This window comes from Camellia sinensis, chromosome 5, assembly GCF_055761805.1.
Source record: "Camellia sinensis isolate YWXY chromosome 5, ASM5576180v1, whole genome shotgun sequence".
Classification (NCBI taxonomy): domain Eukaryota; kingdom Viridiplantae; phylum Streptophyta; class Magnoliopsida; order Ericales; family Theaceae; genus Camellia; species Camellia sinensis.
The window spans coordinates 170092824-170115866 of record NC_138965.1 but is presented as its reverse complement, the minus strand read 5'-3'; the positions used below and the strand labels follow the sequence as shown (position 1 = coordinate 170115866).

General features: G+C 41.7%; 1 protein-coding gene and 1 pseudogene across 1 annotated transcript; both read left to right on the top strand.

Moving 5' to 3' along the window:
- Positions 1-217: 217 nt before the first annotated feature.
- LOC145791863 (uncharacterized) lies at positions 218-858 on the top strand. Its single transcript, XM_082872318.1, has 2 exons — positions 218-434; positions 617-858. Exons 1-2 carry the CDS (start codon positions 218-220, stop codon positions 856-858), a joined length of 459 nt encoding a protein of 152 aa, XP_082728444.1.
- A 14554-nt stretch (positions 859-15412) lies between these two features.
- Positions 15413-20536, top strand: LOC114307880 (anthocyanidin 3-O-glucosyltransferase 4-like; annotated as a pseudogene).
- Positions 20537-23043: the final 2507 nt, after the last annotated feature.

Here is a 23043-nt window from a genome sequence, read left to right as displayed (position 1 = left end):
TGGAGCCATATGTAAAAGTTGTTACAACTAAAAAGCTGAAAAAAGTTCTTTTATGACGTTTTAGACTTTAAAACAAATTTGGGAGTGCACAATTTCATATTAAAACACAGGATCCGTCTTAGCTAAAGTTCTTGCCATTAGACTTAGAGGGGTTTTACAGGCTGTGGTATTTGAGTCCCAGAATGCGTTTGTTGGCGGTAGGCAGATTTTGGATGCTATGTTGGTTGTCAATGAGTGTGTGGATTCTCGGATCCGACAACAACGCCCCGGTCTGATTTGCAAATTGGATATTGAGAAGGCATATGACAACGTTAATTGGGATTTTCTCATGTATATGTTGGATCGGATGGGTTTTGGGAACACTTGGTGCCGTTGGATTAAGTTTTGCGTTTCGACTGTGCGGATGTCTGTCTTGATTAATGGATCTCCAGCAGGTTTTTTCCCGACGTATCGAGGTCTTTGGCAGGGGGATCCGTTGTCACCTCTGTTATTTATTTTAGTGATAGAGGCGTTGAGTAGATTGTTGGATAGAGCTGTGCGTGGGGGTCTCCTGGGGGGCTTTGCTGTGGGATCATTGTCTAGGGTGTCCTTATTGTCTCTCATTTATTATATGCAGATGACGCTCTGATCTTTTGCGGGGCTAATGTCGAGCAGGTGGGTCATTTGCGGTGTGTGTTGTTATGTTTTGAGGCAGTATTGGGCCTTCGGGTTAATTTGCAGAAGTCGGAGCTTATTCCAGTTGGAGAGGTTGCGCGATTACCGGTTTTAGCTGCTGTCTTGGGCTGTAGGATGACAGTTTTGCCGGTTAGTTATTTGGGATTGTCGTTAGGTGCCTCTTTCAAGGCGAAAGGGGTGTGAGATGGGGTGGTGGAGCATGTACAACGCCATCTGGCAGGTTAGAAGAGGCAGTATTTGTCGAAGGGCGGTCAGTTGACGTTGATTAAGACTGTGTTGAGCAGTATTCCGACCTATTTTATGTCGGTTCATGTTATTCCTGTATTAGTCGCGCATCGATTGAAGAGGCTTCAGCGGGATTTTCTATGGGGTAGTAGTGCTGATGAATTTCGGTATCATTTGGTTGACTGGGGGAGGATTTGTCAACCTAAGCCTGCAGGGGGTTGGGGTGGAGGAAGTTGGTGACTTTTAATCGGGCTTTGTTAGGGAAATGGTCGTGGCGGTTTGCCTTGGAGGCGGACAGGTTCTGGAGGAGAGTGGTGGCTTCTAAGTATGGGGTGGGGAGGGGGAATTGGATTTCAGGGGATATGCTCACCCCGCATGATTGTGGGCTTTGGAAAGGGATTTGGATGGGTCGGGAGGAGTTTTGGAGGTGGGTAGTTTTTAGGGTGGGCAATGGGTTGCGGGTGCGGTTTTGGAAGGATAGGTGGTGTGGGGGGGAGTCTTTGGCGGTCCGTTTTCCATTGATTTTTCATATTGTGGTTGATCGGGAGGCAACGGTGGCATCTTATTTAGGAGGTGGTGATGTGGTGGTGTGGGATATTCAGTTGTGGCGTGCGGTGCATGATTGGGAGATTGCTCAGTTAATAGAGTTGTGGGCTGTGTTATATGGGTTGGGAATAAATGAGAGGGGTCAAGATGTTATGGAGTGGTCTAGGGTGGGGGCTAAGAGGAGGTTTTCAGTTGTATCTTTCTATAAAGGTTTGGTGGGAGATGATGGTTTTGCTTTTCCTTGGAATAGTGTTTGGTTACCGGGTGTTCCATCTAAGGTGGTTTTCTTTATGTGGATGACTGCTTTAGGCCGGAATCTTACTTTGGACAACTTAATACGGCGTGGTCATGTTTTAGTGAATCCGTGTTGCATGTGTTGTCGTGCTGCTGAGTCGATGGATCATTTGCTTGTGACTTGCTGGACATCTATCCTCTTCCAGACAGTAGTTGATTTTGCTTGTGACTTGCTGGAAAGATTCAAAACTCTAGCAAGTTTTTTGTTCACTAATTTCTTATGCTAAGTTTAGATGTTCCACTTCCAGCTTGTGATCACTTAAATTTAGATAGTCATGTTTGTTTTAAATATGTACAATAATAACCATTATAGAATATTGACTTCCATTCTTGGCCATCACAGGTGGGCAGTCGTCATTAGCTGACTATTGCACTTATTATGTAGCTTATTCTGATGGATCATGCAATCATGCACAAGCATGAACAGTGCTCGAGCACCTGACAAAATGTTGGGTGAGGTGAGAGGACATAGCTTAAGGTGAGATATGCTTATGGAACTTTTTTCAGATTCTCACATTTGAATTCTGCATTGGCATAACTTCTGTTCATTCTTGTAGGTGTATGGCCTCATCATTAGTACGGACAGGGTTTGTAAGGGGTTCCATGACCCAAGGAAATGGTTGTTATCAGCACAGGTGTATAAATAATTCGCTGGAGGTATAATTTGGACCTTTAACTTTAGTTTTTAATACAAGGATTCTTAGCTCATTTATGTTGAATTGAATGGCCGCAACGAAACATTGTACGAGTTCGATTTTGAATTTATTTCCTTCAAAGAATGCTACTGATACCATCTCTTTTAGGACCATTATGGAAAAATTGTCTTTACATTGAAAAACCAATTCCTTGGCAAAAGTATAATTATCTTCAAATTATAAAATTTTCCTAATCATGATCGACTAAGCCGCATCGTTTCTTCATTTATGTTCAGCAATGAGTTAAGGACTCACTTTCGAACTGCATGTTGTCAGTTTTTTATGTGATAATCCAATATAATTGTGAACTTTTTTACTTCTTTTTAGGTTGCTGTTGATGGTGTTTGGAAAGTGTGTCCTGCAGTTGGTGGACCAGTTCAATTTCCTGGATTCAGCAACATGTGATGTTGATATAATAAACAGCTATAGGAACTGACTTCATTGTATTGCTATTCATTCTTAATGTTGAAGTTTGAAGACCTTAATTAACTGCTTTATCTTTGTTTTTCGGCATTTTAGAATTATGCAAAGATGTTTGAGCATGGGGTAATTCAGGCATGCTAAAAATCTGTCAGGGACATCAATTAAGGTGTTACCTTCTAATGATAATATAAAATATGCGCTTATATATGAATTTATGGGTTTTGGAATTTGTGAAGTAAACATTTAATTCCGTACTCGTCATTGAAATTCTTTGTATTTTCTTTGTGATATTATGTGCAAAATTCCTCTTATTAAGGGTAAATAAGTAGTATAGATTATGCTGAACATGACACTCATAGACTCATAGTGTTTTATTACTTGTCATGATTAGTTTAGGTAGTATGTGGTAGAGTTTCTAACAGAGTGCACAATGTGATCTATCATTTACGTTTTTTGGATGGAATGATAGCTTCACATGATATGAGAGCATATCTGCAGTGTAGCGATAGCCAACATTTGCAGTGTAGTTAATGTTCTTAAAGAATTGTGGAAATCATATTTTATTGTCTTTTCTTTTTGGTATATTTCAACATACACACATCTATCTCTGCTAGGAAATCTACAAAGCTCTCAGCATAATTGCCAGATAAACATGCTTGCTCAAAAATCAGTACACACTTGGGTTCAGGTTAGCAAGTGTTCTACTACTCTAGTTAGTTAGTGTGAGTGTATTTTTGGATCAATTAATGCTTTATGTTGTCCATAATTCTAATTTGTGCTTAACTACTTAATCAAGCGTATATAACTTTAGAGGATGTCATTTTCAGCTCTTGCATAAGAAGAGGTTAGTCTATGAGTATTTGACATTTATTTGATTTTTGTAGGCTACCATTAAATGTATTAGTATTTTAGCTAATCATGAAAGAAAATCAATGTCTCTCATGATTTTCTTGTATGGTGGGATATGTACTTGATAATTGTTGTGATAACAGTTCACACTTCGAGTCTTTTATGTCCCACCTGGATCCTTTGAATTCCAACCAATCTTTGGGGTGTGATTGGATCTTAGAAGCTACTTCATTCACTTTTCCCTCCACAAATCCAAGATTCAAACACAACCTAAGTCAACAATACAGGGTGTGGGCTGTACACATAACTTTAGTAGCTTATCCTTATGCAATTGCATTCCATGTCGTTGAATAAGTTGTAAGTTCAACTAAAACCATTAAACTATCTATGTCATAGACATAGTACTTTCTTGTTTCTCACATTATCTGATATCAATAATGGATGTGAACTCCCTAATTCAATAATTCAATTCAGTCAATCACCCCAAAAATATATATATTGAGAGGGTAATTTGTATGAATAAATTAGGCCGAGATTGGGTAATGGGCCGCTTTGGGCCGTAGTAAGAAAGGCAGAGTAAAATGGCTTTTTTCATTAGCTCGGTCCAAGAAGGCCTTGTTATCTCGGTTGCCACGGCCAAATTGGTTAGTTCGGTCATGGCATGCAAAGCCGAGGTAGAAGTGAGGAAGTATACTGAGCCCTCTTCAGGACTTGGTTTTGGGTTAGTTCGGCTTAAGCTCTTCTATGGATAGCTCGGTCTTGGCATGTGAAGCCGAGGTAGGGGAAAAGCAAGGAATAGCTGAACTAACAATTAGATCGGTCACTCCAGTTAGTCTAGCATGGCAATATTATTTCGGTTGTATGATAGCCCGGTCATGGTATAACCATCTCACTTGGTTTAAGCAGTGAGGGAGGTGTTAACGGATAAGCCTAATCCTTTGGGAGTATGAATCCTAAGAGGACTCTACATGGGGGAGTAAGAGTCCTGCTTGGATTGTGCCACACGGAACCTATAAAAGCTCACAAACATCACCTATGGAGAGGTAACACAACTTTGGTTCTTTGATACACAGAGCTTTTTGCCTACTTGTCTATTTTGCTGACTTAGGCATCGGAGGGGCTTCCGGCACACACCCACCGGCTAGCTCACGTTTGTGTTTTTAGGGAGTAAAGCGACGACGTTTGGAGGAGCACAGACTTGATCAACAGGATTATACGAGAAGGTTTATTTCTTTCCCATACAATTGGCGTTGTCTGTGGGAAGAAGACACAGAACAAAACCTCTTGATCAAGCTTTTCCCCTTTAGAAGCAATGGCGCACAATGAAGATTTGCCGCAGTCCGCCATCGACGGACAAACACCAGAGGGGGTGCAAGGCGCGAAGGCCTACCTACTATCCCTCCCATGGCGGACTTAGAACCACAGAGACAAAATCCCAGGAGGGATACAAGGGGGAGGAGGCGGACTAACAGCACCCGTCACTCTCGTTCACGAAGTCCTGATAGACAAAGGAGGAGGATTGATCCTCAGGTTCTGGAGGACAGCGTGAAGGAGCAAGATGAATTAATAAGGAAGATGGCGGCGGACATGGAGGCCTTGAAGCGCCAGATGAAGGGAAAAGGAGTGGCGACAGGAGAGGGGCGCAAAAGCAAAATGCCCCCTCGTCGCTCAAAAGACCATGGAAGGTATTCCACACCATCACAAGCAGAAAGTAAGAGCCTCAGGACAGGCGATACTCAATCCAGAACCTCCAAAGCTTGTTTCTCCAGGTCTGAGAGAATGAGATCATTGAGGTCTTACACAGAGGGAAGTACCTATCGACCCTCGCGCTCGCACCAGACATCATCCAGGCAAACGGAGCTGCCCAAATCATCCGATTTGCGGATCATGCTGGAAGAAAGGGCACGTTTGAAGGAAGATACTAGGGCGCGCGACCCTCGCAGGGTATCTGCCCTTCAGCGGTTGGCTCCTCGAACGCATGGAAGCGTCGAGGTTGGAATGCCATTATCGCACCCTGCCTATGAACCAACGGACAAAGCATTAGCAAGGTTGCAGACCTCACCGTTCGTTCCGGTAATAGAAAACGCGCCCCTACCTTCAGGCTTCCTTCAGCCTAAATTTACCACATACGAGGGGAAGACGAACCCTTACATACACCTAAGCCACTTCCGCCAGGTTATGGCGGTATATCGGCGAAACGAGGCTCTGATGTGCATCCTCTTCCCATCAAGCCTTGGTGATCTAGGTTTAACTTGGTTCGAAAAACTTCCAGAAGGCAGCATAGCCTCCTGGGCACAATTAGCTGAGGCGTTCGTCACGAGGTTCAGAACGAACACCAAAACCCCGGTAGAGATTGACCAGTTACTCTCCATCGACATGGATGAAAAAGAGACACTAAGATCCTACAATAGTCGCTACTGGGAGACATTCAACCAGATTGGGGACTGCCCTACCAATCTCGCCATTGCACAGTACAAAAAAGGTCTTCCAGTCGGAAACAGACTAAGGGACTCAATCACCATGACACCACCCCTCACCATGGAGGCCTTGATGGAAAGAGTGCATCCGCACATCAGGGTGGAAGAGGATGGCGCCCGTGCTAAGGCAAAATCTGGCACGACTACAGTATCAGATAAAAAGACCACAGCAAAGATCAACGCGGTAGAACGTCCAAACAAAAACGGATGAGGCAGGCGAGACAACGGAGAAGACCAGGATAAAAGATGGTTAAAAATCCATACTGCCATAACTACGGTATTCAAAAAGACGATTTATCGGATTCTAAGTGAAATACGCTACGAACCTTTCGTCAAATGGCCAGCTAAGTTAGGAGAAGCACATAAAGACTACGACGAAAGGTCATGATGCACCTTCCACAAAGAAAAGGGGCATCGCACTGAAAATTGTATGCCATTGAGACAACATCTGGAGGAGTTGGTGACAGCCAGTCACTTGGATAAATACATTGAAGGAGGGACGCAACCAGCCCCCCAGGATCACAATCACCCCAATGGAATGCCAATTGACGCCCCACCTCAAGGTGTGATTAATGTGATACATGGAGTATTCGACCCTGAGCGTGTATGCGAGCTCAGAGGATCAATCAAGAAGGCTGAGCACTTAAGGGAGGTACTAAGTGCCCAACCTACCATCAAAAAGGGGAGAACGGAGGCCACAAACGTCATGTCTTTTTCAGACAAGGACTTGGAAAGAATATATTGCCCTCACAACGATGCACTGGTCGTCACCCTCCGCATCAAGGATTATGACATCAAACGAATTCTGATAGACCAAGGCAGCTCGTGTGAGATAATGTACTACGACACCTTCAAATAACTGAAATTGGAGGACAAAGACCTGGCACCGGCTGTATACCCCCTGATCGGATTCAACTCAATGCCAGAATGACCAGTCGGCAAAATTATCCTGCCAGTCAGGGCAGGAAGCGTGACAAAACAAGTGGAATTTTGGGTATTAAAAGTCCCTTCCACTTACAACATAATCTTGGGAAGAACATGGCTCCATGCCATGAAATCAGTAGCATCATCCTACCATCAAGTAATGCGGTTCCCCAACGGAACTGGAGTAATTGAAGAGGTCTTTGGAGACCAGATTATGTCCAAGCAATGCTTTGTCATGGCTAATGGCAGCCGCGCTGCCAAGGGATATGTTCATTCGGTGGAAGAACCTGAGAGTAATGAACTGTTCGCAGATGTCGGCAGAGCGGCTGATCAAAAAGCGGTGGAAGATTTGGTAGAGGTAAGAATAGATGAAAAGAACCCGGATAAGTTCTTTTTGCTCGGTTCGTCGTTGTCCAGCACTGAGAGATTGGAGGTCTTGGAATTTTTGACCTCTAACATCGAAGTGTTCGCCTGGACACCCTACGACATGCTAGGCATTGATCCAAACTTCATCTGTCACCAACTCAATGTCCACCCATCTGCCAGACCAATCATTCAGCGCACTCGCAGATCGGCACTCCACCACGCCGAGATAGTAGCAGAAGAGGTGGGAAATCTGTTAGAGGCAGGAGCTATCAGAGAGGTGCACTACCCCAGATGGATTTCCAACACAGTCGTGGTACCAAAGAAGAATGGAAAATGGCGTGTCTGCGTCGACTATAAGACAGTCAACAAAGCATGCCCAAAGGACAGCTTCCCCCTACCACGGATAGATTAACTGGTAGACCTGACGGCGGGGCACAGCCGTCTTAGCTTTCTGGATGCGTACAGAGGCTACCATCAGATTTCCATGTACGAACCAGACCAGGAGGTCACGTCCTTTACCACCCCAAGAGGACTGTATTGCTATAAGGTCATGCCCTTTGGCCTAAAGAACGCAGGGGCAACATTCTAGAGAATGGTCACCAAGATGTCTGAGCCGTTGTTAGGCAGAACAATGGAGGCTTACATCGACGACATGGTGGTCAAAAGCAAGGACGAGAACGACCATCTTAGGGACCTAGGTGAGATGTTCCAGATTCTGAAGAAACACAAGTTGCGCCTTAATGCATCTAAGTGCGCGTTCGGTGCAAGATCTGGCAAATTCCTGGGCTTCCTGGTGACCAACCGAGGTATAGAGGCAGACCCCTCCCAAATCAAAGCTATTCAGGATTTGGAGAGGCCTAACTCAGTAAAAGGAGTACAGCATCTCACCGGCATGGCTGCTGCACTCAACCGATTCATTAGCCGGTCGTCAGACAGACTACGACCATTCTTTCAAGCATTAAAAGCCAAATTCGAGTGGGACGAAGAACGCGACTGCGCTCTGGGAAGCTTAAAAGAATATATGTCTTCTCCACCACTGCTGGTCACCCCGATACCTGGAGAAGAACTCTTTCTGTACCTGGCAGTCTCTCAGCACGCAATTAGCGCAGTGTTGGTCCGTGCGGAAGGAATTCAACATCTGCCCATCTATTATGTCAGGAAGACATTGTTGGGTGCCGAAACAAGGTATTTGCCGCTGGAAAAACTGGCATTGGCCTTGATGATGGCCTCAAGAAAGTTGTCACACTACTTTTACGGCCACACCATAATTGTCCTCATAGCTTTCCCATTAAAAGCTCTGTTTGAGAGGGCAAACTTTTCTGGGCGAATTTTAAAGTGGGCAGTAGAGTTGGGACAATTCGACATCAAGTTCCAACCCAGAACCGCAATAAAGGCCTAAGCTTTGGCAGAATTTGTCGCAGAATTCACCCCAGGAAGTCATCATACCTACCCAGTCGACCTGACTGATACAACCAAACCAAGAATAGAAATTGACGCCGGAATAGCGCAACCCCTGGTGCATAATACTCAGTCAGACTCCATGGCAGACCAGAGTAAAGACAACAAAGAAGAAGCAAACCATGCTACACCAAGCCAAGACTCACCAACAAATAAAGACTTGGTACAATCAGATAGCGAGGGGCAGACAGCAAACATGGACCTTGAGGAAAATACCAGCAACATTTTTGACCCCACAATATCATCTGACCCCTCCACTTGCTGGAAGTTGTTCGTTGGTGAGATGTGGAAGCTCTTTGTGGATGGAGCATCCAATCGGCATGGTGCAGGACTTCGCATAGTCCTCATCTCACCAGACGGCCTGGTTGTGGAGCAAGCAATCAACCTTGGCTTCCCAGCATCAAACAACGAAGCAAGCACTTCTTGCAGGACTCAAATCAGTATTCTACATGAAGGCCACCGAATTAATGGTCTACAACGACTCACAGTTGGTGGTAAACCAAATTTCTGGCGACTATGAAGCAAATGATGACAGGATGGCCAAAGTACCAAGAATTGGTCAGAACAGAGATCAAGAAATTTGAAGTAGTAAGGATAGAACAGATTGGCAGGGAGGAAAATAGCAGAGCAGACGAACTAGCAGGCTTTGCATCAATGGCAGATACATCTATCCCTCACCCACTACTAATTAACTACCTACCAAGACCAAGCATTAAAGACCCCGAAGTAGAAGAGGTATGTTGCGCCGAATTAGGGCCCTCATGGATGGATCCCATTATACTGTTCTTAAAAGATGACGTCTTGTCGGAAGACAAAAAAGAAGCCAACAAAATTAGAGCAAAGTCGCAGCGATTTTGGCTCTCCCCATCTATGGCATTGTACAAAAAGTCCTTCTCAGGACCTTATCTAAAGTGTGTCCACCCCAGTAAAGTAGAAGCATTCTTGTTCGAAATACATGAAGGGGTGTGCGGAAGCCACCAAGGAGGAAGATCGTTAGCTTACAGAGCCATTTCGCAAGGATACTGGTGTCCATACATGCAAGCAGACTCAGAGAAGTATCTGAAGAAGTGCGAGAAATGTCAGAAGTTCGCACATCAAATACATCAGCCGGCCAGAGAACTCCTACCATTGACCAGCCTATGGCCCTTTGCAATATGGGGCTTGGACATAGTAGGACCACTTCCAACAGCGCCCGGAAATAGGAAGTTCTTTCTCGCAGCAACAGACTACTTCACAAAGTGGGTGGAGGCAGAAGCATTGGCATCAATCAAGAAAAAAGATGTAAAGAAGTTCATCTGGCAGAATATCATTACTCGATTCGGCATACCTAAAGCCCTAATATCAGACAACGGCACCCAGTTTGATGGCAGAATCTTTAGAGGCTTTTGTGAAGAATACAAGATAGAATTCTACAATTCTACACCAGCATATCCTCAAGCAAATGGCCAGGCAGAAACATCAAACAAGGTTGTCTTGGATGGATTAAAAAAAAGGTTAGAGAAGGCAAAAGGCAAGTGGGCGGAGGAACTTCCTCATGTTTAATGGGCTTACCGCACCACACCTCGACGATCAACAGGAGAAACACCATTTTCCTTAGCCTACGGCATGGAAGCAATAATCCCACTGGAAGTTGGCCTCCCCACAATTAGAAGCAAAAATTTTGATCCAGACTTAAATGGAGAAGCCATAGCATTGGAGCTCGACCTCGCCGAAGAAAGAAGAGAAAGAGCACTAGTCCACATTGCCTCATATCAACAAGAGTTATCTAGGAAATACAACAAAACAGTGCATCCAAGGCAATTCAAGATCGGAGATTGGGTACTGCGCAAAGTGATGGGAAACACCCTGGTGCCAGGAGATGGCAAGCTAGGGCCTAATTGGGAAGGTCCTTACAAAGTGGTTGGGTTAGCAGGCAAAAGGGCATACAACCTAGAAGACAAGGACGACAAAGCAATCCCTAGGCCATGAAACACTGCCAATCTCAAGTTATTTTATTTTTAGCTTTCCTCTTTCAAACATATGTAAATTTTTTCTTTCCTCAATAAAACAAGTCGATTCTTTTCAGCATAGTTATTTTCTGTAAAAGTTAGTTTTAGTGAAGTTAGGAACATTGCAAACATTTTATTCTAAGCTAGCTGGAAAAACCAACTTAGAGGTTGGCTGGATTAAACCAACACCCTTCCTAAGCCCAGGATAAGGATCCAGGCTGCAGGACGTTTGGTCGGAATAACCAAACACTTTACTTTAGGTTGGCTGGAAAAACCAATCTAAACGTTGGCAAGAAAAACCAACACCGTTTCTAAGCCCAGGATAAGGATCCAGGCTGCAGGACGTTTGGTCGGAATAACCAAACACTTTACTTTAGGTTGGCTGGAAAAACCAACACCCTTCCTAAGCCCAGGATAAGGATCCAGGCTGCAGGACGTTTGGTCGGAATAACCAAACACTTTACTTTAGGTTGGCTGGAAAAACCAATCTAGAGGTTGGCTGGATTAAACCAACACTTGGTACTCTTTAGCCAAAGTAAGGACATCGGCTAAAGAGTGGTTGACCGAAGTAAGGACATCGGCTAAAGAGTAGTTGGCTGGATTAAACCAACTCTTAGTACTCTTTAGCCAAAGTAAGGACATCGGCAAAAGAGTGGTTGGCTGGATTAAACCAACTCTCAGTACTCTTTAGCCGAAGTAAGAACATCGGCTAAAAGAGTGGTTGGTTGGATTAAACTAACTCTCAGTACTCTTTAGCCGAAGTAAGAACATTGGCTAAAAGAGTGGTTGGCTAGATTAAACCAACTCTCAGTACCCTTTAGCCAAAGTAAGAACATCGGCTAAAAGAGTGGTTGGCTGGATTAAACCAACTCTCAGTACTCTTTAGCCCAAGTAAGAACATCGGCTAAAAGAGTGGTTGGCTGGATTAAACCAACTCTTAGTACTCTTTAGCCAAAGTAAGAACATCGGCTAAAAGAGTGGTTGGCTGGATTAAACCAACCCTTAGTACTCTTTAGCCGAAGTAAGGACATCGGCTAAAAGAGTGGTTGGCTGGATTAAACCAACTCTTAGTACTCTTTAGCCGAAGCGAGGACATCGGCTAAAGAGTGGTTGGCTAGATTAAACTCTTATTACTCTTCAGCCGAAGTAAGGGTACAGGTTGAAGAATGGTTGACTGGATTAAACCACTCTTGGTACTCTTCAGCCAAAGTACGCATATCGGCTAAAGAGTGGTTGGCTAGTATGCTCAGTCAGATTGCTCAGCTAAGACCGGAATAAAGTATCTCGGCCGAAAAATATTGTGTTTCGTTCAAAGTTGCAGTTCGAAAGCAAGCAAAAACAGGAAAGCAAACCGAGATAACAGTTAGAACAAAAGAATGCATTGATTAAACTCAAAACAAGTACATAGGAGGGGCCACAGCCCGGTTACAAAAAAAAAAAAAAAAAAAAGAAGAAAAAAGAAGATACAAAATCAGTTAAAAAGATCATCTATTTCGGCATCAAGATCAGCATCAATATCAACACGAAGCCCGGTTTTGGACGGTGGCAAGGCCTCGGTTGAGAGCTCGGTGTCAGATGGAGGTACGGTTTCGGTAGGCAACTCGCCGGTCAGGTCTTCCACTAGTGGCTCCAACCGAACTAATTGTTCATTAGGGTCACTGACAGCCGGAGTATCCTTTGGCGCAGCTTCTTCATCATCATCTGAGTCCTCAAGAAACTGTTGCTGAAGAGAAGCAGCATAGTCCGCCATGGAGCCCGGAATGAAGTATGTTGGAGCGTTGAAGACCTCGGTCCCTAGACCGTGACCGAGCTGCTCTACAGCCGCCATCCAACCGCATTTGAAGAAAAGATCCTTGGCAGCTTCACATTGTTTGATATAAAGGGCTTCGCCCTCCTTGAAACCCCGGAGCTCGACGTCTTTTGCCTTCTTCTTCAGCTCCGTTATCTCGGCATCCTTCTTACCTTCGAGCTTGACTAGCTCACGAAGGTACTTATCCTTCATCACAGCTAGGGCCTTTTGCTTGTCTGCATCGGCCGAGGTAACTAGTCCGGTCAGACGAGCTACCTCGGCCTCTAGCTCGGCTGTTTTCTGGTGGGACCCCTTCAGCTCGGTTATATTTGCTTCAATCTCTGCCATGGCTTGCCTTGCTGTGCTCCTGAGCTCCAACACCTTTTTATGCGCAATTTGGCCCTTTTGTACGGCCTGAAAAAGAAACTAAAGTCAAAACCGAACAGAAAGTTGGTGATATTTAGAGAGACAAGAAGAACAACTTACCAGGATCATGGATTTCGTGGCCGAGTGGATGACCTTCAGCTTGATCAAGTTCTTGTGGTGCTCCATATCAGCTGGGAGGCACACACTCTCGGCAAGGTTAAAAGCCATCAAATGGTCTTTTTCAGCAACAACTGAATCAGTGTCCTGAATATCACGGTTTTGGAAAGTCAGTTTGGGTGCCCATTTGGAAGAGCTGGCTCGGTCGGCGTGCTCCGATTGCGAGCTCGGTGGAGGGCTTGGTGGCAGAGTGGTTTCGTCTTCATCAACTAAGCATTGTTCGGCCTGGGTACTACGGGCGCGCTTAGTTCGACGTGATGTGGAAGGTTGTTGTGATGGTAAGGCCACCACGGTTTCTTGTGTTTGGTTTGGTGGTGGTACCTCGGTCCTGTTAGTCTTGGTCAAGAGAGCCCTAACTCTGTTCCTTTTGGCCATCTCTTCTTCAGCAGTCAGTGGGATTAGTATAATTTGTGGCAAGGTTGGGTCCGGTTCGGGGGCGTCCTCTAACAACAAGTCAATTACTCTGGCTTTTCGGCGGCCACTATATCTGTATGTCGGTTCGAAATTTAGAAGTTTGGCCCAACTTCTTTATGGAAAACGAAGTGCGGCGCGGATAGTGTTCAGGTTGGGGTAACTGTACAGGGATTGAAGATGGGCTGAATCTACATAAAGAAGACAAACTGTTAGTTCGGTTCAAGAGCAGGTGACCGAAATAAAACAAAGCATGACAACAAACCGAAGTAATTATACCAGGTTCTCCTTTATTCCAGTTTATACTTCGGCCAGGGATCTGGGCTTGCTGGTCTTCAAAATTGCCAGACACCTAGAAAAAGTCATCATCATTCAAGTCTTTGTCCGGTGTGTCTTTTATTATTTTTTCTCGGCGGTGGCGTATTCTATGATAGTAAACCCAGCCGTATTCTTTTGACCCTATGGAGTACTGGTGGAAGATTTCGGCTAAACCGAGGTTAATGCCAGCTCGGCGGTTTAGCTCGGCCATGCCCATTATTATGCGGTATGAGTTGGTGGAAAGCTGGGTTGGGCATATTCTCGTTTGCCTAAGGAATTCACAAATTAAGGGTTGGACTGGAAATCTTAGTTCGGTTTCTATTATTGATAAAAGGGTGAAGGGTACAAAGCCCTGGTTTCCCCAAGGAATAACATCTTTTTCGGCTAAAGTTAGGTGGACATCGTCAGGGATGTTATAATCCCTTCAGAATTCGGCCAAGCCACCTGGTGTTTCTACTAAGAACCTATATTTACCCATTTACTCCTAAGTTATGTATAAATTATTCTTGGTGCTAGCTCGGTCAAAAAATGTTGCTGCGTCGCTCGGTTGAGCGATCAAAAGGAGTGCCTGGGCAACCTAAGTCTGCAAAGTGAAAAACAGAAGTGTTAAGCACAGATCTTAGGACCATGCTACAAAGTAGAAACAAGTTAAGTCCTACTTCGACTTTGTGAAATGTTGCAGGTCCTATCTCGGTTTTAGCAAGGTGCCTGGTAGCTCGGTTGGGGCAAGTGATTTGTTAGACCGGTTAAAATTCTAGGGGCAGCTTTCTTAGTTCGGTTTGAACTACGAATGCTGGTTTAGCCCCAAGATAGTTCGGTCAGAATTGAGACCTTCAAACACACTAAGTGCAGATCTAGTTTGGTTTGTTATCTCGGCTAAGATAAATCAGAAAAAAGATGATTTTTTGACTTGCTAAAACTACTGGTACAAGTGTTGGTTCGGTTGAATAGTCTGGCTAGACTTACACATAACATAAACAGTATCCTAGTTCGGTTGAGATGTGTTTATGAATCAAACAGAGTATTCTACAGAATTCTTCGTAAAGTTCAAGGCGTTCTTATGAATTTTTTCCCCAAAAAATAAGGCAACAAAAAAGTAAAAACAGTATTTCGTAAAAACACATGAAACAGATTGTTGTGGATTGTATAAAGCAAATCCGAAAACAACAAAAGCAAGAAAGATAGATTTGAGTAACTTACCAGATGAAGGGGCACTGAAGAAGAAGCAGTGGTAGTGAAGAACACGAGCTCCTTAAGAACGAGAAGGAATGCAAGAAAGAGAGAGAGAAGACGTGAATAGGAAGATGTAATGGTTCAAGAAGAGAAAACAAAAGGAGTTTGTTTTGATGCAAGGCCCAAAATTTGGGCAGGACTGTTCAAAAAACACGAAGTACGATGACGATGTGATAGCTACCTTCAGCCAATAAAAGTATGCCACGTGTCCTAGGGATTAGAAGCGATTCAGTTACTGTGATTGCAGAGACATTTGAACCGGACAGGTACAGATCGGTGTGATCCTAGCTCGGCTGGAAAGGCTAAGAGTTTTAGCTCGGCTGGAAAAGCATAAAGGCTTAGCTCGGTAGTAAGATTTATATTTTTTAGCTCGGCTGGAAGACAAGGTAATCCCGTCATGCTGCGTAGATGGAATTAAGGGGCAATTGAGAGGGTAATTTGTATGAATAAATTAGGCCGAGATTGGGTAATGGGCCACTTTGGGCTGTAGTAAGAAAGGCAGAGTAAAATGGCTTTTTTCATTAGCTCGGTCCAAGAAGGCCTTGTTGTTATCTCGGTTGCCACGGCCAAATTGGTTAGTTCGGTCATGGCATGCAAAGCCGAGGTAGAAGTGAGGAAGTATACTGAGCCCTCTTCAGGACTTGGTTTTGGGTTAGTTCGGCTTAAGCTCTTCTATGGATAGCTCGGTCTTGGCATGTGAAGCCGAGGTAGGGGAAAACCAAGGAATAGCCGAACTAACAATTAGATCGGTCACTCCAGTTAGTCTAGCATGGCAATATTATTTCGGTTGTATGATAGTCCGGTTATGGTATAACCATCTCACTTGGTTTAAGCAGTGAGGGGGGTGTTAACGGATAAGCATTATCCTTTGGGAGTATGAATCCTAGGAGGACTCTACATGGGGGAGTAAGAGTCCTGCTTGGATTGTGCCACACGGAACCTATAAAAGCTCACAAACATCACCTATGGAGAGGTAACACAACTTTTGTTCTTTGATATACAGAGCTTTTTGCCTACTTGTCTATTTTGCTGACTTAGGCATCGGAGGGGCTTCCGGCACACACCCGCCGTCTAGATCACGTTTGTGTTTTTAGGGAGTAAAGCGACGACGTTTGGAGGAGCGCAGACTTGATCAACAGGATTATACGAGAAGGTTTATTTCTTTCCCGTACATATATATATATATATATATATTTCCTCAAGAAAGGATAGGCTTGATATCAACAATGATTGCACTTATATAATATAATTATTTATTTGCTCAAAATCTTGTGTTTATGTAACCTATGCATAATACATGTAATTGAGCTCTACTTCTACCTTTCTGTATTTGACTTGGATAGTTGAAGATCTCTCAAAATTCTCTAAAGTAGACTGTTTGTTGGTGATTTTTCTCATGGAGATATATCTGTATCTAGAAACTGGATACAGCCAAGACCACAATTTAAGTTGAATTTACTCTTTGATGTGGTCAAACTGAATTTCTATTGATAATTAGCATATTCATGCAGCACAAAAAATTTATGGTGGTAGAGTAAAGAATCTTGATCGAAGATTGTAGTATTAGGTAAATTTGAAATTGGCAACAATTGCATTAACAACTACGAAGCATGGACACAGACACAATTTAAATATCTATTTTAGAAAAGTTGAATTCTGTCTCTGTATGTGTCTGAAAGATGTGGTTTATATATGAATTCTAGGATGGATATCTTCTTTAAGAGATTTGGGTGTTTTCTTTTTTCAGTTCTTTCAGCAATTTCTTTCAGTGCACTCTCTTATTATTATCTTCATACTGCCCTAATACAATGGTATCAGATCAATCAAAAGGCAAACCAATTGCCTTGGGTAGTTCAAGACTTGTAGTTCTATTTACAACTTAGCTACTGCATCTGAGGATGTTCAAATGACCGATGGAACTCAAGCTTCTAATGTGAATGTGCAAGAAGCAAATCCAAAAGAAGTGACCTACGCTGAGAGGCTAACAAAAATAAAAGGAATTTTGTCTGGAGAGACTTCAATATAGTTGACTCTACAATTTTTATACAGTCATAACAAGTGAGACAACAGATATAATTTCTTGCTCTTTATTTATTCTGCTTTGCTCAAATTCAATTTTCAGGAGTTCCATTTGTGTACTGTGAAAAGCTTTTTTCATTAATTTTATAATTTGCATATAGGTCGGATCTTCTTATTCTCAAGATAATAAAGCAGTCTGTGGAGCTGAGAAATAGTGTCTGCCACAGTGCAACAATATATGCTAATGCAATTATGCATGTTGGGACAACTGTGGATTCATTTCTCCATGAGAATCTGGTAAATCAACATTCCACTTTCATTCTTTAAATAAACCTTTATTGTTACACAACTTTACAAACAATAAAGCAATCTGTGGAGACAAGAAATAGCTCTTGGAACTGCTGATGAAGATATCAATGACGACGTAAAAACTGTGCTTTATACTAACAGTGTTGTTTGTGGTTTCCTGTTTGAACCTTGTACTTACATTTTGTAAATTATCTTAAATTAGCATGATAGTTATTTATTTAATATTTTTCTCAATTAACCACAAGATGAGTATTATTTCATCAACTTTGCTATTTTTTCAGCTCAGAAGCAGTTAATTTTGTTAGGAATCAGCTTCAGCAACATGGAGGTGTTCAGGTAAAAAATTTGCCTCAATTCTAGTATACCAGTGTTATGGTTTACAAAGTTTTAACTTCTTTTGTTCTGATTTTTGTTAGCTTGTGAGGCGCTTGGAAGAGCAGCTCTAGTAATGGATGCGTAGATGTTTATTTTTCTTGCACAATGCTTGATCATACCTGCAAATTTATGTATATTAGAGGACCGACGTTCACAAGATAATGTCAGCATCATCATTGTTGATTTGGGGTATGCACTTGTATGCATTAATATTTTCCATTCTAATCTAATGTGTCAATCTATTGTATTGATATTAACCTTTCTAATTTGGTCTTGGCTGTGACTTTTTGCAGGAGGACAAATTCACAAAGTTTGCCTCGTTTAGAAAGAAAATTTTGTTTATGAACTGGGCCAAGCTTTTGCTACTATCGGTATTGTGTCATTAGGAGTATGAATGTCTTCTCTGCTTTCTGCATGAGTTTTCAAGCCTGACTTTGTAAATAAATCCTCACGGATTTCTAATATATTTTGTGTCTAGATATATTCTGTAATTGTACATGTATCACATCTTATTGCATTGTTTTTTATTTTTAATTTTGTTTTCAAACTTAGTTTATTTATTATTTTAATAAATATCAATTATTAGTTCTTAATAATTGTTTATGACAGGTATTTTTTTCAACCATATAAAATTAGCACAACTTTAAAAATAAAAAAAATAAAAATAAAGGCTATGGCGTTTTTTGAACGTCACTATATCCCTAACCAACAATCAGATTTTTAAAATGTACAAATGTCTTTAACGGCGTTTCCAAAACGTTGCTAAATGTCATAGTGGCGTCACAGTACATTTAGGGTAGGACATTTGGAACGCCGCCTATACTAATATAACGGCATTTTTCAAACGGCGTTTTCCAAACGCCATAAAGCTATAGCGACGGCCGCGTGGTCGGCGTTTGGTACTAAACGTCACAAAAAGAATTAGGGACGTTTTCAGTACCTATAGCGGCATTTTTAAAACGCCGCTAAAAGTCAATTTTCACGCAGTGACTGTTGTCACCACCCCTGTCATTGCCTCTAGATTCCATCCAACCATCAACCGTGCAATCGAATCCGGAGTAGCCCTCTGGCTTCGTCCCATCCGGTTCCCATCCATGGAGGCCGGCATGCCAGAGGGGTGTGAAACTGTAGACACCTTAACCTCTCCACACCTACTGATAATTTTTTTTATGCCGTTGGCATGTTGCAACAACCATTCGAGCAGTTGTTTGAAGCGCTTGAGCCATTTCCGTGTTGTATAATAGCTGATAAACATATTGGATGGGTAGGCAACACTGGTCGCAAGTTCCAGATTTCAAGAATTATTTTTGATGGAATGAGCTGCCTCACTCTCTTATGCTCACACAATTTACGTATTTCCAAATTTCATGATAATATATCTGAGTTAGAGCCGTTTGAGTTGCCTGACTTGCCTGATAGGATTGAGTTAACTAAAGCTCAACTGTCTATATTATGCACTCTAGGTACACCGGAATGGCAAGCTTTCCAAGAGTGAGTACGAGCTGCTGAAGTCGAATCATATGGAGTGGTGATTAATAGTTTTGAAGAGCTAGAACATAGATACGTCGAGCAGTTTTGAAAGTTGAAAGGAGATAAAGTTTGGTGCGTTGGGCCGGTATCACTGTGCAACAAAGACAACTTGGACAAGGCTCAGAGAGGAAACAAGGCCACCATTGATGAAAGCCAACGTTTGAAGTGGCTCAATGTCCAAGATCCAGGGTCTGTGGTCTACGCATGCCTTGGAAGCATTAGTGGCCTCTCCCTTCGTCAGTTAATTGAGATCAGTTTAGGCTTGGAAGCTTCTCAACACCCGTTTGTGTGGGTTATAAGAGGCGGAAGCGAGGCAGAGAAGATAGAGAAGTGGGTGGAAGAAGATGGATTTGAGGAAAGAACGAAAGGGAGAGGAGTTGTAATCCAAGGTTGGCCACCGCAAGTACTCATACTGTCACATCGGGCTGTTGGGGAATTTTTGACACACTGTGGGTGGAATTCGACCCTAGAAGGGGTGTGAGCCGGTGTACCGATGATAACTTGGCCAATGTTCTCTGAGCAATTTTTGAATGAGAAGTTGGTTGTGCAGGTTTTGGTGATTGGAGTGAGCATTGGGGTTCAGGCGGTTGGTCACCTAATTGCAGAAGAGAACTGTGGGGAGTTAGTGGAAAGAGAGGTAATTAGGGAAGCTGTGGGGAAAGTAATGGGTGAAGGAATAGATAGAGAAGAGAGAAAGAGAAGGGCAAGAGAACTTAGGGAGATGGCAAAGAGGGCAATGGAAGTAGGGGGTTCTTCATACTTGAATATGAGATTGTTGATTGAAGATCTCATCAAACAATTTAACCACAAGGACTTAACACCAAGGTTCTAAAGACCGGCCGTTAGGTCGGTTTGTAACGTAAAATGGAGCCACTATTTTGGATACCCACCGATATATCGCTGTGAATGAAATTCGTTGAAGAACCAATCGGTTCCCGTTATATAATGGGGTGTAACTGTTAAACAAGTCTTGACGGGCCGAAACTCACTAGTTTAGACTAGTATTATAATGGAAGTGTTGAAAAATCTGTAAAAATGGTTAAGAGATTTCACGGATGCAACACCTGATTCGTGATACATACTAACCGATACTACCGACACCGATGCTCTGTGATTGATATTGTTACGTTACCTGATTTAGAACCATGCTCAACACGAAAATATAGTGGGTCGTACAATTATGAAGTATTTTCATATTATCATGGGTTGGTGTATAAATGCACTTATATTATTTTAATATTAAATTGTGATTATTTGGAACTTCATTGGTCATCAGACTAATTTGTCTCAAACTAATGTATCTTTGAATATACACTATAATTTATTAGTGTGTAATTGATGCAATTTATGTTCTATAGATAATGAAGAATGGCTGGAGGAAGCTAAGAAACCATGTTGAAAAAACTGAAATGAAGCGTATTCACTAGGTCATTGGTACATTCATGTTGATTAATTGTTGTAATAAGAACAATAATCAAATAATTTTCTGTAGTGGAACAAAATATCCCTCATTTCACTGTGGAATAGACTCTTCTTTGATCTGTTCATGTGACTTATATTTAGGCCAAGTTTGGGAAGATTAAATAAGTATACTTTTTGACTTTTTTTATATTATGTGTAGAAAAAGTAGAGAGAAGATGTTGATTGATGTGACCTAAAAAAGATAAAAAGATGAAATAAGTGCACTTTTTTTTATTAGCCAAACTTGGCCTTAATTTATATATAAGAGTTGGTGACGCTTTGGCCATGTATGGTATTGTCATCAAGGACATATTTTCTTCTATATTTTGTGTTTATACGCAGATTGTGAGACAATTTGTAAATGTGTTTTTTATGATGGAGTTTCGGAGTCACTCAATTTTGCTATAAATTGGACTGTAATATTCTGAGGAAAACAGACTAAGATGTAATATTCTGCTTCATTAGTTGTGAAGTTTTGGAAAAAAAGAAAGAAATTTATTTCGGAGGTTCTCGTTTTTACCGTGGCCTGTATGATTTAGCCAGCAAGAAATGAAATATTGTTCAATCAACAGGAGATATCATGTTTGCGATTTCTCATTTGTAGTTTGAGATTTCTTATTTCTCAAGAATAAATATTTCCTTCCGAGCATATCTAATAATTTTTGAGAACCACAAAAAATGGCACTCTTGCAACTTGCATGCATATCTAGATATTCAATCTAAAAAAGAAAGATATTTATTCCAAAAAACCAAATGCTCATGTAGTTGCTTACGTCACTAACATTACAAAAAATCTAGGGACCAGAATATTGGGTCAAGAAACTTGCCAAATGAAAAAAAATGTGACTGGTATTTGATTGTGTCCTATGAGTCCATTATAGAATCAATTTAGAATAAATTAAATTATCAAAAATGTTTAAGACCCCCTTTCTCCCCACCCTCTTTGACTCCCTCTCTTTTTTGATTGGCTACTTTTTCTTTTGTTTTTTTTTTTTTCCTTCTCTTCCAATCACCACCCGCCACGTGTGTGTGGGGGTGGTGGAGTGGTGAATGGAGGGGTTCTCTATCAATGCTCATAAATTATTAGTCTATGTAGTTTGGTATTTATGTTATTTTAGTCATTATAATTTTAATTAGATCAATTTTAATTCTGAATTTTTTTTTAATTTTGTTTCAAATTGGTCAAACTTAGTCTAATTGTTAATATTTTTTTTTATGGCAAATGTGTACACAACGGCATATGTCAAACTTTTAGAAGCAAAATTACAAACTTGTTCAATTTAGTGGTTGAACTTTAACCAATTTAGTAAAAAATTTCTGTCAAAAAACTTGGACAACATTTTCAATTGGACCTAATTGATACAAAATTTAAAATTAAGGCTCCATTTGTTTCGCCTTAAAATATTTTTCAATTTTCCATTGTTAAGTTGGCCGAAAAGTATGTAAAATATTTTCTAAGCAAAATCTTTTACATGATATAGTGTAAAACAATTTACATTTAAAAGTTTCGTAAATTAATTTTTCTCCCTCATTATGGTTGATATTACTCGATGTTTATATCAAGTTTCACTGCTTTCATACACATTGAATGTTCTCTTTCTCTCTCTCTCTATATATATATATATATACACCTGGGAAAGTGAAGGAAAATGAAAGGAAATTTATGGTTCCTAGTAAGTAATGAGATTACTGGCCATATTGTGTAGTTCCTAATAGTAGACTATTGGTCACCAAAACTTGTGATTCCCAGTAGTATGGTTATTGACTACTTGGAACAAATATATTTGACGGATTCAATATGTTCTCTCGATTCAAAAAAGGATTATATTTGTCTGATGGATCCATGTTGCCTTGGCGGAACATTGAATATGTTTTCATGATGAGTATGTACATAGTGATTTTCTAAAAGAATTGTGACGCGCAATAAGGTACACCTTATGATGGAGAAATATGGCTTGAGATGCTCAAAATTATTATGACTTGTGAAGTCAAATATTGAGGTAAATATAAATTCATAAACTTGAGGAACTATTGCCTCTGGACTAGAGGGGCTAGATCCATATTTATTTGTCGATAGGGATGGGTTAAGCCCTAAGGAAGTGACCCAACCTCTGTGATTGCAACCCCATGAAAGA

Coding starts and splice junctions, on each gene's coding strand:
- LOC145791863 (XM_082872318.1), top strand. CDS start 218: ATGTTGGTTGTCAATGAGTGTGTGGATTCTCGGATCCGACAACAACGC. Junction 435..616: donor GATTAATGGATCTCCAGCAG/GTTTTTTCCCGA, acceptor TATTATATGCAG/ATGACGCTCTGATCTTTTGC.